Source organism: Octodon degus, unplaced genomic scaffold (assembly GCF_000260255.1).
Source record: "Octodon degus isolate 3935 unplaced genomic scaffold, OctDeg1.0 scaffold00015, whole genome shotgun sequence".
NCBI lineage: Eukaryota > Metazoa > Chordata > Mammalia > Rodentia > Octodontidae > Octodon > Octodon degus.
In genome coordinates, this window is record NW_004524591.1 from 19,068,639 (window position 1) to 19,085,289 (window position 16,651).

The 16,651-nt window shown below is 40.3% G+C and overlaps 1 protein-coding gene across 4 annotated transcripts in view; it reads right to left on the minus strand.

Annotated features, from left to right (window-relative positions):
• Cpvl (carboxypeptidase, vitellogenic like) overlaps positions 1-16,651 on the minus strand; it is a 178,602-nt gene that overhangs the window by 23,915 nt on the left and 138,036 nt on the right. For all 4 annotated transcript variants that reach the window (XM_023709882.1, XM_023709881.1, XM_023709880.1 and 1 more), the window contains one exon: positions 3,135-3,317. In XM_023709882.1, the coding sequence (XP_023565650.1) occupies positions 3,135-3,317 (183 nt within the window). The remainder of the gene's footprint in view (positions 1-3,134; positions 3,318-16,651) is intronic.

Consider the following 16,651-nt stretch of genomic DNA (forward strand, 5'->3'; position numbering starts at 1 on the left):
TCTTCCTTTTTCTTTCCTTCCCTCTTTCTTCTCCTTTCCCTCATCTCAGTTCTTTCCTTTTGAGAAGTTTCTTTCCCTTTCACAATATCTATTGTATCTTTCAGATTTTATTTACTCTTTCAGGTTCTTAAATAAGGGAAACAATATGATGTTTACACATGAGGATCTGACTTACTTCACTTATGAGTACAGTCTCTAGCTGCACCTATTTACCTATAAAAGCCTTGAAGTTGTCTTTCTTTATATTGAAAGGAATAGTTAATGCTTAATTTTTTGACCATTTTTACAATGCTTATATCTGATAATCTGAAAAACTACTTTTAAGACAACAATATACAATATAACAAGCATTGATGAATTCCTATCATATTGTTTTTTGAAATTCTGTATTATTTCTAATGTTTTTAAAATTATTTTTATTCTCTTAAAAAAAAAAACCTACAAGACCCAGCAAAGGCAGTAAAAATGATTAAGTGCTCCAAGGGTCTTAAATTTGCTCAAAAAATGGTGAAATTATAATTTATATTAGATTAAATGAGTCTACAATTTATTTGCATTGTACTTTAGTATAACTGCTAAACATACTGAAATAATTTATTGCTAACAAGTCTGTAGATGAGAAAAAATAAAATTATACAAAATGGTTGTGTAATACAGAAGAATGCAATAAGCAAAGGGAAATACAGAACACATGGAACAAATAGAAAACAAATCATAAAATACTAGGTTTAAAAACAGGCAGCAATTACATTAAATGTAAATGGATTATTCCAATTTTAAAATATTGTCAGGATCTGTCAATAATACTACACACTGCATAAGAGAGACATTTAAATCTGAGGATATAGAACTATTGAAAGGAAAACATTGCCAAAAGACATCACATGTATGTATTTCCAAAGAGAGTTGATATAAATGCACTATTATCAACAAATTTAACTTTAAAATGAGAAATATTACTACAGATGAAAAGGAGGTTGCACAAAAATAAAGGATTTAACACCAGGAATGTAGAACATGTCTATTGTAGTTAACAACAAACAGATAAAACTAGCTGGGCATGGTGGTGCATGCCTGTAATCCCAGCACTTGGGATGCTGAGGCAGGAGGATCCTTGTGAGTTTAAGACCAACCTGGGCTACAAAGTGAGCTCAAGGCCAGCCTGAACTGCATAGCAAGACCCTGTCTCAAAAAGACAATGGAAAAAAAAAGTCAAACTAGGTGTAAAAGGAGCAATAGAAAAATCTTCAGTTATAGTGTGAGTTGTAACAGATCTCTCCTATTGAACTAATGGACAAAAGGAGCAGTGGCAGGGGGAGGGGAGATGTTAATGACTAACAACCAAGCTGTTCAAAGCTGTCCTAGTTGACATATATATTACAACTGCACAATACATACTATTTGTAAGTACACAAGGAATATACACAACAAAATTTGTATGGGAGCCACAAAGCGAATTTCAAATGGCTGAAATTATAAAGAAAGATGTTTTCAGACCACAGAGCTGTAACTATGTTTTCTTACTCTTTTTTTTTGTTTGTTTGTTTTTTAAACTAGGACAGGGTGTACAGGGTCTCGCTGCATAGATTGGACTCATAGTGATCCTCCTGCGTATAGCCTCCCAAGTGCTGGGATTACAGGTGCACACTACCATGTCCAGTCTCAATTGCCATCTCAGTGTGCCCCAGGAGTGGGGCTGGCATGGCAGGCCTGGGGATTGAACTCCTGACCCCTGAGCCTGCCTAAGCAGGCACTTTAATCCGCTGAGCTATTTGGCCAGCCCTTTTTTCTTATTCTTGAAATAAATGTAAAGAATCCGAGACTCAAAGTCTTAAGAAATTAAGCAATATAATTTAAAATAACCCGTTGATCAAAGGGAATAAAGCAAAATGGAAATTATGTATTTTTTAATAAAATCATAATAAAACCATGATGAATTTTAAGGTGCACTTAACTCCAGGATAGGAAGAAAGTAGGATAAAAGCACAAATTAATGGAAACCAAAAATACAACAAAGACAAAAATCAGTCGGAGAAAAATACCAAATATGTTATAGTTCCTCTCATGCAAGAGAGGAAAAAATATTGATGTTATTATAGATTTCAAAAGACATTAAATAACAATAAGATGATATTACAAAAGCAATTTTATGCCCATAAACTTGATTGAAACTTTAGGTGAAATAAATTTCTGGAAAAAAATTACACCCTGTGAAAACAAATACATGAAGAAATAGAAAAAGTGCGCGATCCTGTGTCAATTATAAGAACTGAATCTGTACTTTAACGCCTTTCCAAAGAAACTATCAGGCCAAACTGACTTCACCAATAGCTTCTTCCCACACTTGCAAGAGCTAATTGAGACATTCAAAAGAGGGAAGACACTTTCCAACTCGTTTCACAGAGCCAGAGTGGTTCGTACACCAAAAATTGAAAAGAATGTTCAAAGAAAAGAAAATCACACAACTGAAGCTTGATTCCTGAAGTTGAGATCACACTAGAGGTATCACCTAGAGAGAATTTGTCCAAGAGCTGCATATGTGATTCAAAACTGTGGTCATAGATCTGCCAGAGGAGCCTCTGCAGTCTTCCTTTGTCAAGCTGCACTTATTTCTGAAATACACTCTTGCTAATTACTCATTCCTGAGGCTGAGGATTATCTTTTTAAATTATCTTCTTATCGTCTGAACAAAACCTGGCCTTCTTTCTGTTTTGACATCAAGTCTAAGACTTATATTTTATTTTATTTCTCCTAGAACTGGGGGTTCAACCGGAATGGGGCTTCCACCTCATGGAAGCTAGGCCCGTGCTCTACCATTGAGCTACAGGCCCCAGCCATTTTTGTTTTGAGAGTCTCACCCAGTCCCTAAATTGCACGTGATGGGCTTGAACTCGTGATCTTCCTGCCACAGCCTCCTACACTGCTGTGGTTATAGGCATGTGCCACAATGCTTGGCATTATTCCTATATGCTTTAAAACAAACTTAGGCCATTATTATCTGTGGAAAGTTGGGCCATAGAAGAGAAATGTCAGCTTCTTGATTTGCTTAGGCCATCTGTCATACTGGCACTTGGTTTTTACTTTCAGTCCTACTACCCCGTTTCCAGGAAGGCATGCCCCAAGTGTTTTCATACCTGGTGGAAGTCATCCACTTGCCGGACATAACCAGCCACTTCATCATCAGATTTAAAGATCTTCCAGACTTTTCTTTCCATCTTGTGGTATTTCTGGGTTCCTTTCCAGTCCATGGCCATCAAGGAGCGCTCTGTCAGAGAAGCTGCCACAATGATGTCCAGTTGCCCACTGTAGAGCAGAACCTGCAACGAAAGTGAGCCATCAGCAAACACAGGCTCCAGAAGATGATTCCAATGAACTGGTTTAAACAGAGTGAACCAGTAAGGGAAAAGGAAACTTGCACTTCTGTGATGCAGTGCTCAAAGAGGCCAGCCCGGAAGACCAGAGTGTCACTTCATTTCAGAGAGCTGCACATACCTGTAGCTTTGTTGCAACCACTGCATTTTCATAAAGGTATTATTTATAGTTACAGTACTTCATAGTGATCTGCGGCTATATGCATCCTTGTTGTGCGCTTCATTTGATTATAGAGCTAGGACTGTGGTTGCATTTTAGTGCAACTAAAAAATACTACACCTGGGATTTCACAAGCCTGCATCTTATTAACTTTGGATTCAGACCTTTCAGGAGCTGGCAAATGGAGCTTTCCTTTAGGTGTTGCTAATCCATACTGCCCTGTCTTTCTCCACAGATTTCAGTAACAACTGTAATTTTTTTTTAAAGCAAACAGATAGATGTGGGTGCTTCAGATGTGCTACCTGCAGGAGGCAGCTATGCTTGCCATACCACCTTCAATGCATCATTTTCTCACATGTGATGGCTACTTGCCCAAAAGAAGGAATGTTCTTTCTTCCTAGAATGCAATAACCCCCCATAAAACTTATGGATATCTAGGATAAACATCTGAAACAACTCTTCTTTTTGCCACAACTTTCTTTTTTGCTTTCTTTCTTTCTTTCTTCTTTCTTTCTTTCTTTCTTTCTTTCTTTCTTTCTTTCTTTCTTTCTTTTTGTATTTTAGTACAGGGTCTATAGAGTCTCACTATGTAGAATGGACTCCTAGTGATCCACCTATGTTCAGCCTCCCAAGAGCTGGGATTACAGGCATGTGCCACCATGCTCAGTCTCAATCGCCTCTCAGCGCACCCCAGGAGGCGGGGCTGGCACAGCACAGCAAGGCGGATATCCAAGCCCGGCAGCTACAATCTGCCTAAGCAGGCACTTTAATCCACTGAGCTATTTGGCCCTACAACTTTTAAATTGTATGATAAAAATTAACAATGTTGAGATTCTTTGTCTCACCAAACCCAGTTTATAGAGTGTATTCTATAAAAATAAACTCAAAGAAATAAACTTTATATAACTATACTTACTGAATATCATTTTAACTAAATACAAAACACAGTCTAAAAGTCTCATAACTGCTAAGTAGTTAAACACACAGGTGTAGCAGAATTCAACTTGATATTGTAAACCCATTTAAAATATTGGATTGAGCCACATTGCAATGTGGGAAATGCTTATCTTATATGTGATGCTAAGTATGAAAGTTAAAGTCAAATATAAGGTATATCGCAATTATGAGTGTAAAATAGGTATACCCATTCACATATACAAAATGAAGCTTGAAAAATTAACACATCTCATTAACTTAAATGATAGAAATGTGAGTAATTTCTTCATTTACTTTCCACTCTCCTTGTTATCTTATGAAAATAATACAATATTTAGTCATCATAAAGTATTGCCCTTCTACTCAAGAAAAAGGTTTCCCCTAACTCCACGTGACCTTTGATCTATTTAGAAGTTGTGAAAGGGCCTGGGTACAGACTTTGGCGGAATCCTTCGTTTGGGTATCAAATGCTGTCTGCATGTGTTTCCATCTCTGCCTTCATGGTACGGGCTTCTTAAAAGGCTTAAACATAATTAAAAAGCCCAGGACTTTTTACACACTCCAAATCCTCAAGCGGGAGTGGGACAGGATTTAGACCAAGATGAAAGAGTGCTGGGCCTCCCATGCAGGAGCACATAGCCTTTCATGTTGCTTGTTACCGTCCCCACCTCCACACTCCTACACGGACCCCAGAGCCAAAAGTCCTGAGAGATTTAAATCTTTTAAAAAATCAGCCCAACTACAGCAATAAAATATACGCAACACACACACACACACACACACACACACACACACGCCTACCTCAAAGGCCTTGAGTACTTACAGCTTATACAAAACTTCTACGGCTGTTTTGACCATCGGTATGGAAACAATTATATATGATGGGTACCAGAAAACAAGGCCTAAATGTTTTACTGTTCTAGGAAGAGCTGATTGTAGCTGATTAAGAAAGATAATCATGTATAAAGTAATTCCTCTTTCAGTATTCAATCAAAATACACTGAATAATAGGCAAATATACAAGTTTTACTTATTTTTATTCTCCCCGGTCAATAGATGTGACTCACATCTTCTTCCAGAGGGTCCCATCCTGTTACCTTTAGTACCAGTGCTATATTTGGAAGTCAGTATGAATTTTCTTTTCATTCTAAGGGACAATAACAAAACCCATAGCTTACAGTAATAAAACAGTTTTGCATGCATAGAAGTGCAAGGCCTGTTTGCTGAACAGAACTGAGCTATGACCCTTCTTGTTAAGACTCGTTACGAACAAGATCACCAACTCCAGAACGAGGCAGAGGAGCTCTGAACTGCAGTTTTGTGCGTGAAATATGCAGAAGGCCTGCACTGGGGGCAAATGGAAATCATCCTTTGCAAAGCAAAGGGCATAAAAGTCAATTGCAATAACAACAGCAACAGAATAATGACTGAAAGGCTTAATCTTCTTTGTCAACTTGACTGGACTAGAGCAGATGTCTACACAATAGATTGTAGCACACTTGTGGGTATGTTTGGGGGGTTGCCTCCAGAGATGAGTAGTGTGTGACACAGTGAACCAGGGGAGAAAAGGAGGCACCCAGTAGTGGCACCATCCAATGGGCCAGGCACTTGGAGAGAGCCCTAAAACAAAAGGAGGAGTAAATCTGTGCCTGTCCTCAGACCACCCTCCTTGAGCGGGTGCAGTGTTTGCTGCTGTGATCACCTGTGGACCTCAGATGCCAGATTCTTCAGCCTTTAAGGAAGACCCACAGCAGTGACTCCTCCGGAGCCTCTGGGCCTTCTGCCTCAGATCAGGAGGGCATCATTGCATCACTGGCCCCTCTAAGGCACCCAGTTTTAGACTGAAAAGTTAGTGGTTTCCCTGGGTCTCTGGCCTCCCATTGTGGGACCCCTCTGTCTCTGGCTGCATATGATAGTCTCATAAATATTCTCTTACAATGATACATATTGCACTGGCTCTGTTTCTCTGAGAACCTGACTAATGCAATGATCAAGCAAAGTGATTTTAGAGTCAACATTAACGGTGGCCAATATTCAATCTAAGAATCCCAGAGCTTTTGTTTTTAGCAAAATTTACATTTACTTCTTCAACTGCCCCCAGGGATATCCCGTGTCTGTAGGCTGCTGTGGGTGGGGTGGGTGGGCAATATACTGCAGCGGCCAGTGCCTGTGAGTTGAGAAGCCAGGTGGGTGTGCTTGGTGCTGAAGCCAAGCGCATGCATGGGCTGCCTTCATCATGACATTAGGAGTTCCAGGGCAGCACCGAAGTCTCCACGTCAGCCCAGCATGATGGACGTGCATGCGCTCAGCCCACTTCTCTCCTGGCGTGAGGACCAGCTCTCCCTGTGTGTCCTGGACCGAAGTGTTTCCCAGGATACAGAATGATCAGTGCTAAAACTGGGACAGTGTGGGACAAACCTACCCCTGAGGCTCTCTGGTATTTTAAGCAACAAGCTCTAAAGCCAGAGGAGCAGAGCCTGAAATGAATGCAGCTTTGAGTTACACTTCCCCTGTCAGATGATTAGAACAAAACAGGAAAGGGCTGGCTGGAGCTGGTGGCCCTCCAGTGATGCAGCAGGACACTCACTTTCCTTTGCGGCCAGCTGTGAGGACTTAGTTAAGGAGCGAGGGCATTCCCTTCTGAGACTGTCCTTGCAGCACCTCGAAGGCTGGCCAGTGAGGTCACTGAAATCACTGGGTATGCAGTGACATGGAAAAATGCTTATCATATAAACAATCAATAAAAACCTTGATTCTATTTGTTGTTTTACTTACTACATTTAAAAATATGATTCAAATTTGGGGAGGACAGACATTAAAATTCTGGCAATGAAGACAAAGTATGGTGAATTTGTTTTGCTTGATTGTTGTTTAGATTTTTCTTTTTCTATCAGTGAGGTTACAATCTTTTATACTGGAAACAATAGCAAAATGAAGAATAACCCTAAGAGGATGGGGACTTCAGTTTGACAAAAGATGGGTCTTTTGGGGGATGACTTGGAACAAGTCACCAGCTTACCAAAATATTACCAGCTTACCAAATTTTCATGGCAACTAGTCATAAAGTTTAGTTTTTATTCATAGACAATATTTAAAAAACACATTCCAGGGCTGGCAAGATAGCTCACAGGACTAAGTACCTGCTTAGGCAAGTACGGGGGCTGGGGTTTGATCCTTGGCACTATATGCTGTGCCAGCCCCACCCACTGGGTGCGCTGAGTCAGAGACCAAGTTCAGGTATGGTGGCATGCACCTATAATCCCGAAGCTAGGGAGGCTGAAAAACAGGAGAATCACTATGAGTTCGAACTGTGTAGTGAGACCCTGCATTAGAAAAAACAAAACACCCTGATTCAAGCATTTATGAGACAGCAGCAGGTTTTTGGGCGACAGGATTTTGTATGCTTGCTTGAGGCAGAACCTTGCTGTATATAGTTCAGGTAGCCTTGAACTTTCACCAATCCCCCTGCCTCAGCCTCCTAAGTGCTGGGATGATAAGCATGTGTCACCATGCCTGGTATCAGCACTCTTTTTTAACTTTGTCAAAAAGTAATGATGAAAAATGCATTTTCATTTTAATTTTTTAACTTTCAATGTGATTTCCTTGGCATGTAGCTTTATTCTCATCTCCTAAATGAAGCAAGGACAAGAAATATTACATTGGCCATGTTCCCTCTGCTGTTACAGAAACTGATACAAGCAGGTGCCAGAAGAGGTCCTAGACCACAGAACCCCGAACACTTTCCTATAATTATGTCAGAAAGGTACTCAATTCCTTCCAACCAACACACATTCACTGACTCCTTCATAACTAAAGGTTTAGTGCTACCAAAGGCCTCCAGAATCTGAGAGTTAGCTGGATGTGAGACACAGCCCCTGTCTCCAGTTAAAAAAAAACAAAACAAAACAAAAAAAAAAAAACAACCAAACAAAAAAACAATCTCAATTGAACAATCTCCTTTCATCCCACTCTGCTACTATCTCTCATTTTTCTCTTTGACTGTATAGACCAGGATGTTGCAGAGGGCAGCAGAAGCCTCACTTCTGCAGCTGGCAGTGGCCCTCTCTAAACAGCTCTGGAATTCTATCAACAACTCAAGGACAGGGACTTTTGCTTGCTACATCTTCAGCCTTGCACAGTGCCTGCCCCACTTCCAAGTCTACGGACAACTGTTGGGTGGAGAATTCTAATATTTAGAGGCTTTGTGCAATGCTGTATAGGATCGTCTGCTGCTTTTATCTGTCCATAGCTCCTCTCTCTTCTTTTAATGTCTTACTCTGGGCACCCCTACTGTCAGTGATACAGCCTCAGTGGAGTGTGGCAATCCTGCAGTACTTCCTGCTCCATGTGAAGCTACGACACCTCACACTATGACTTCCTCTTCCCCAGCAAGGTGGGCAGAGACACACAGGGTTCCTTGCACAGTTTGCCTATTTGTCTTTTACTTAGATCCCCAGGATTTTCCTTGGGTCTTGTCTTTATCTTAGTTCTTCAGTGTTTCCATGAATTCTGCAACCCATCAGGTCTTCTTAACAATTCCTCCCAAATTTCAAGCAACTAGATTTGTTTCTGTTGCCAAACACCATGAAACACAAATGCATACACCACTGGACCAAAGCCATTCGTGCTAACACGATGTAACTGGCAATATCCAAACCCATGGGTTAACTTCCAAGAACTTCCGTCCTCTTTTCTGGGCATGAAGATGGTAAGATCTCTGCCAAATCACAGTGAGCATCAATAAGAACATGTACCCAAAGCTCCTAGCCAGAGTCTGACATGTGACAGGTGTTAGAGCGTTGAGTGTTTCCCCATTGGAGCAAGCTGATAATCTGATAATGATTTCAAAGAATTTCAGCTACAGGTTATCCCTGAAAGTTCTAAAATATTCCCATCATTGGTTTAGGGGATAGGCTCTGGCTAGGTTTGCACCCCAGGGCTATGACTAGCAGAACTGTCTCCAGTGAGTTAATCTATCCAGAGCCCAGTCTCTTCATCTGTAAGGTGAGTAGAAGAAAGGGACACCAGAACCAGGAGAATTACATGATATAGTACCTGTGATACTCTGAGCATTTCAGGCATAGAGTAAATAAATATTCAGAAATGAACATTTTGGATAATGACACTATCATTGTCACACTAGAAGCAGGACAAAATACATAATAACTCAACACTTTCCAAACGAAATATTACCCGTGAATTAGATTTGTGGCTTAGGCTATCACAGTGCAAATTTTAACATAACCATACCATGTCACTGATCTGACACAACTGTAGAAGCATCTGAAAGTCTTGGACTCTAGCCTGGCCCAGCAGACTAAGACCGCCACTTACAAAGAGTGATCTTGGCTACTACTTCTGGCCCTTAATTGTCCCTCTAAAACGGAATATCCAAGAGTTGTTGGGGGAGGCAGATAGGCTGAGGAGAAACATTTGCAAATGTTTTTATTACTCTGTATCAAGGATAAACTAAAGACAAATAAATACCCCTGTAGAAATATAGAGATCTTGGGCTGGGGAGATGGCTCAGTGGAATAAGCGCTTCCCTGGCAAGCACAAGGGTCTGAGTTCAATCCCTGGTTCTGAAAAAAAAAAAAAAAAAGAAAGAAAGAAATATAGAGATCTTAAACCCAGCTGTCTGAGATTTGCATTCAGTTTGCATATATATTCCTTTCATTTTAATAATGTTTTGTGTTTTGTTTTGTTTTTGAGTGTCAGTATTATGGACTGAATGTCTGTGTGTTCCCTAAATTCGTATGTTAGAACTCCCGATGTTAAGATGGGGTGTGGTAAGGCTTGCATGGAATCTCAGCGCTGGGGAGGCTGAAAACAGGAGGATCACTAAGAGTCTGAGGGCCCAATCTGTGTAGTGAGATGCTGTATCAAATATATTTAAAAAAAGAGAAAAGCCACCTCCCAGTGTGATGGTGTTAGGAAGTGGAGCCTTCAGGAGGAGATGGGCTCGTGAAAGTACAGCTCTAGCGCTTGGGATCAGGACGCTTACAAGAGACCTCAGGGGCTGCTCTGGTTCTCTTTTCTGCTACCTGAACATACAATGCCACCAATCTGCAGCCCAGAAGAGGACCTTCCCCATAAGGGTGCAGGCTGGCACTCTGATCTCAGATATCCAGCCTCAAGAACTGTGAGAGGCAAGTTTCTGTTGTTTCCTAACTACTGAGTCTGTGGTGTGACACTCTAGGAGCCCAAACTAAGGCAGCCTATATCTAAAGATCAAGAGGTCTGACCATGCTGGGCCTGTGTTTTCACCTGGCCACTATGAGCTGGCAATGCACAGTGCTCTCCCAATCAAACACAGCCTCGCTCTTCCCTTGTGTCCTTACACAGGGGCCCAGGCACCAGTCACTTATTCAAAGCTTGTGCTAACTTTTTTTTTTCTTTTTTAAGAAGGAAAAAATATTTCTCTGTGCCCATGTCTCTGTCATGAGTTAAAAAGAAAAAGAAAGAAAGAAAAGATCAAAAGATTAATAGGTCTCCCTTCCCTTCCCTTCATTTATTTCCTTCCTGGAGCTGCAAGCAGTGGAGTGTCACTGTCCTCTGAAACGGAAGGGAAGTGGCCTTTGTCTGAGCTGGGCATGGAGAGGGCTTGTTTGCTTGTTTAGCCAGCTCATGTGTAATCTCTATTTATTCAAGGAATAGTTTTGGAGAGCTGAGGGACTCAGCACCCAGGGACCACATATGAAAAGAGGTGACCTTTGTCCTTCTAATAGGGGTGATTTAAAAATAAAAACTTTTCAAAACAGTGAATAATTGCAAGAAGAAAGGCAACTTGGCTCTTCTATTCTTGAAGCTTTCTTCAGAAGAGGGGCCAACAAAGTCAGTTTCACTTTCTTGTAATCCTCCTAAAAATTTAAGTCACTTTTCGTACGTGTCTCAGGTTCTCAGTATACACGCACCAGTAGTTTATTCATAGATTTAACGCTCAGAAAGAAAACCTCTCCTTTGTAGGGACTTTATAATCAGACTCAGATGATTATTTTACAGTTATGCCTCTAAGGGGTAAATATTTTTTAAGGCAGACAGAAAGCAACCAACCATATTAGCCAAAGACACCAGCAGAAGAAGATCTTGGAGACTAATCTGGAGAAAGCCTGTACTCTCTGGGCTTAGATTTGCACTTTGATAAACCTAGGGGATGACACAAGATAATCAGATGTGAAAACCTAGCTTCCTGCTTTTCATATATTGTATGCAACTTGGGAGAAAGAGAGGGATTGGGGCAGAGCTGTATGTAAATGTGCATGTTGATGTATTTTATTTTTGTCAGGATAAAAGTATAAAATTAAAAATAAAACCACCTGAAGACCATTTACTAATCTAAACTTTACCTGGCTTTTGTTTCACTGAAAGAAACAACAACAACAAAACACTGCATATGTGTCACTGACAGAGAACATAAAGCTTTTCTCCTTATGGCCTGCTTACTCTTCCACTTATTAGGAAAATTACAGAAAATTGTGCAGGAGGAGACTTTGCTCTTTGGGTACAACAGGAAAGCAAATGTGCTTTTGAGAGAAGGCTGGACTTCTGTTGTTGCATTTTTAGATGAAAGATTTATGTTTATATTTTGGCCCATTTACAATACATCATAATACTTTGCAGACAAAGTTATGCTCTTTTCCCAATGATCCAGTGACCTTAATCTCTAACATTTTATGGTTTCCTGTTTGGGGAAATGATTGAATGGCGGCAGCCTAAGCTATTCCAGGCTGCACGGCATTCCCAGTTGGCCTCTATCTGTCTTACTTTTGAATGTTCTCCTGTTCACTAATCCAAAAAAAAAAAAAAAATTTAAGAAAAGAAATTTCCTTACAGATGCTAAATCGATGAAACTCCTATAGCATCATCCTCCACACTTCCTCTTCTGGCTGCTCTACTAATCATTCTTCTATTACAAACTCCAATAGAGCCAGGGGTTCTTTCTGCTTGAAGCAATTAGCACGACCCACCAGAGCTTTTCCTCTAAACAGAAGAGAATCAGTTCAACTAATATCCAGCTCAACAAATGATAATTCCCAGGAGTTTCCCAAAAGCTCAGAGCCCAGCCCCCAATACACACACACACACACACACACACACACACACACACACACCTCCTTTAATTCAGCTGAGGAGCATAACATTTAAGACTAGAGGCACAGTTGTTATCCTTCCTTTGGGCAAAGTCTTGGTCTCAGTTACCCGCAGCTCCCATTTTGAGCTCTCTTTCTCCCTCTGACCTTGCGGGAGTTAGATAGTCAGGAAGCCTACATCTCCAGGGCCACTCAGAGAAGACTGGGATGGAAAAAGAGTGCAACTATTGAATGGCAGAGTAGTCACTTCTGCAACCCAGTTGTTCCTATAGAGAGAGGTTTTGATTCCAAATTCAAGTGAAAGTGAAGACAAAGAGAGAAAGTGAGCAAGAATGAACACCCGCCACGTGACTGCCAATGCCTTACACACTGGTTTTGCCAACATGCAAAAAAAAAAAAAAAAATACTAGTTTTGCCAACATGCATAAAAAGAAATGAAAGAGGAGCCATGTCTCTGTGTGTCCAGTGATTACATCAATCATATCTTACAGCCAAAACCAATTCATGCTGCTTTCTTGCAACTTCATGCTGAATAATTTAGCTACTTTCAGACAGTAATAAGAAGAAAGCCAATCTGAGAAGGATCCAACCCAGAGATCTTCAAAAGAAAAGTTCAACAACCTGAAGTAGCACACTTAAAATGACTTTTAAAAATAACCTAGAATAATATTTTTTCTACAGTTTGAATATAGTCTTGGAGTTCCACTCTAGGGGGGTCTTTGGCTCTGCATCTTATTTCAGGGTCTATACTCCCCCCATCTAATCCCCTCTGCTCTCAAAACCTCCATTATCAATAACTGGATTGAATGAATTGCAAGTACCCCAGGGGCAGACTTGCTAAATTCCCAGACTAATCTCAGAAAAGAACTGTCCTCCTTGGTTTCTAGAGGTCTGATTCAATGTTACACTCAAAGGTCATATGAAGAGCATAATGTGATCGCCGATGCTTTTACCCCACTGGCAGCTGGGTCAAGGAGCCAATTTCTTTTTCACTTTGACTATCATTAAACATATTTAATTAACAAGCATATATCTGCATACAACCTGACCCAGAAATAGATTTGCAAATTAAAAAATGCTCTAATTTATATGTAGTTAAGTATATACCATCAAACAACCCTGTTCAATGCAGTAGCTAGTAAACACTTAAAATGTGGTTAGGCCAAATTAAGATGTGCTGTAAGTCTAAGATAACAATCAGACTTGGAAGGCGTAGTATAAAGTAAACAACATAAAATACCTCAGCAATGTTTTTATCATTGATTGCAAGTTGATATATATATTTAAATATAGAGCATTAGAATAATATATTATTTAAATCTACTTGTTCCTTTTATGTAAGGGGCTTGCATTATATTTCCATTGTTCAACACTGGTATACTACCTTTTCTCAGGTTTAAAACACAACAGCACAGCTAAAACTTGAGTGGAAACACCAAGAATTATGGAGAGATATACAAAAGCCAGAAATAGTGCCCCTAAAGCAGTACATGGAAAGGAGACCACCCGTCCAAGCTACCGTAACCCAAGTGCCCATAGAAAGAATAAGGCAGCCTTATCACAGCAGAAATGCTACACAATTTGCAAAGGCATAAATCTAGAGGCTCAGAGGGCACTAAAAGCAAGAAGGGCAGCAGAGTGCAGGCCCAGAGTGCTTGGGGAGCATCAGCAGGGTGTGTGCTGACCCTTGAGGATTCGGCCTGACCCACTGACATCCACTTCTCCCATAAGGTATTTGCTTTCTAGGTTGAGAAAATTCTAGGTCTCTGCAGATGGAGAATACTTTGTCTTTTGTTTACAAGAGGACTGAGAGTGGCAGTTAGTAGCATTCATCAAAAAGGCTAGAAAAGCCACCTCCAGGAGTCTGACTGACACCTGTTATCAATCCCCAGGCCCCCGCCCAGATGGGTAGCAATGACAGTGAAAGGTTTCTAGCCTGCTGATCTCACAGAAGGAAGCAAGATCCTGGTTGCCTGGCTTAGTTTTCCTGATTGTTCTTTAAGAAAGAACAATCTAACTGCTGCTGTGCTCTTTACGTTTTTATCTACACAGGAAAACCTGGTGTCAGTCAGGTGCAAGATTCTCCGCCTCATGTTCTCAATGGCTCTATTCATCTCAACCACCCCATTAGTTTGCAATTAGGTTTTTCTGGCGGTTTTTTCCTCTTCCAAAAACAAAACTCCCCCCTGTTTGCAGAATAAAGCATCCCTTTCCCTTTTCTTTCCAGAGAATGTCAAATGAGTTCCCAAGGATGATGGAAATCACTGTAACAAATAAGGGGACTGTCAGGAGGCTGCAGACACAGACTGAATATGCAGTAAAGGAAGAGCTCAGAGGGGCAGGAAAATCAAGATGGAGCGAGGTCAGGGGCGGGCATCTGTCCAGGGATCTTCTTTCCTGAAGTTTGGCTGAAGCCACCCACTTCATTCAGTCACGGTAACATAGGAATGCTGTGCTGCTGGGTTGACTATTCTGCAATGACGATACTTGGAAATAATAATAATAATAATAATAATAATAATAATAATCCTTTGCAGATTGGCCTGCAAAGTTGTGGCAGGACAGCTTCCACTATAAAGGCTGGACAGATCCTATGGCGGAAAGGTTCTGGGCAGAACCCTAGAAGTGACAGCTACAGTATCTTTGACTAATAGATCAGCGCCAACTGCCACTGAAATAACGTGTCTGTTCTCAGGTGCAAGAATAAGAACTATGGTGGGAAGAGCTCTGGAATTGAGGTCAGATTGAGTGACAAATAGATTCAAATGATGATGATGATGATGATTAAAAAACTAAACACAGGGGCTGGTGAGATGGCTCAGTGGTCTAAAGCACCTACTTAGAACAAGTTTAGCAGACCACAGGGACCGCGGTTCAATTCCCCAGCACCACATGCCGGCCAGCCCCGCCCCCTGGTGGGCTGAGCTGGCCCCCCACACATAAATAAATAAAATTAAAAAAATAAAAATAAAATAAAACCTTTTATAAAAATAAATAAATAAATAAATAAATAAAAAATAAAAAACTAAACACAGAAACAAAAGCATTGGTCTTGTATGTTCACTTTGTCCTAACTGATCTGTGAGCCTCTAACATCAGCTAATTTAGCAGCCGCAGGCCCAGTCCATACAGTCAGCTTGACTAAACCTGTTGTCTCCTTTATAAAACTAAATTTCTACTACATCTTCCCACACTTCAGTGGATAACATTGAGCATGCTTTGTTAGGAAGATTCAGTCCTGTAATATAATGGTGTCATCTCTGCCTTTCCTTCTGCTATACTGTGGCATGAGTGAGAAAGACTGAGTGTTCCACGTGGTGACATTTATTGCATAATATACACTGCTAAGTATATCCAGAAAGAAATACTGCCCCCAACCCTTCTCAATTTGTCTCTTTCCAGTAAAGACAACTGATGGAATTGTCTGTTCCTCAGCAATTGAATTTCTAGCAACTAGATTTAATGATGTATCTCCTGGCTTATTGGTAGTTCCTTAGAATGTGCAAAAGAAATGGTATTGTCATTTATTATCTTTCTTTCCAAAGTACCTTTACCTTGTCAGATATGGGTGACATCAAGGTACTTTTCCTGTTGTCATAAACAGGAAATTTGTACTTTTCCTGTTGTCATAAACTACAACATACTGTCTAATGTTTTGAGCATAAGGTACTTTCAACTAACAAAATAAAGCCCTTGCAAGATGATGACGGGGCACTAAGCAAAGCAAACTAAATAATTCCTGGGGTAGAGTATGGAATGGCTTCATAAGATAAGAAAAATTTAAAGTACAGACACCAATTCTTATTTTGAACCTATCCTCTAATAAAATTTTTAAATACAAACAAACAGGAAAAGATTTCAAAAGTATAGCAAATTCAAGTGAAGTGCAAATCTATTTCATAATGTATGGGCATTCACTTTTCCCTATATTCACTGAAATGCTTAAAGATTAAAAAAGTTAAAGCTAAGAAGTAGGCCTCATAAAAAATAAATGTTCTACTTCCCTTTGGATTATAACTAAAACAAGTGAAATGAATTCACAAGGAATTCTGCAGGATAAGTTAGTTTTTGAATTTGCCTGTAAGCTGGCAGTT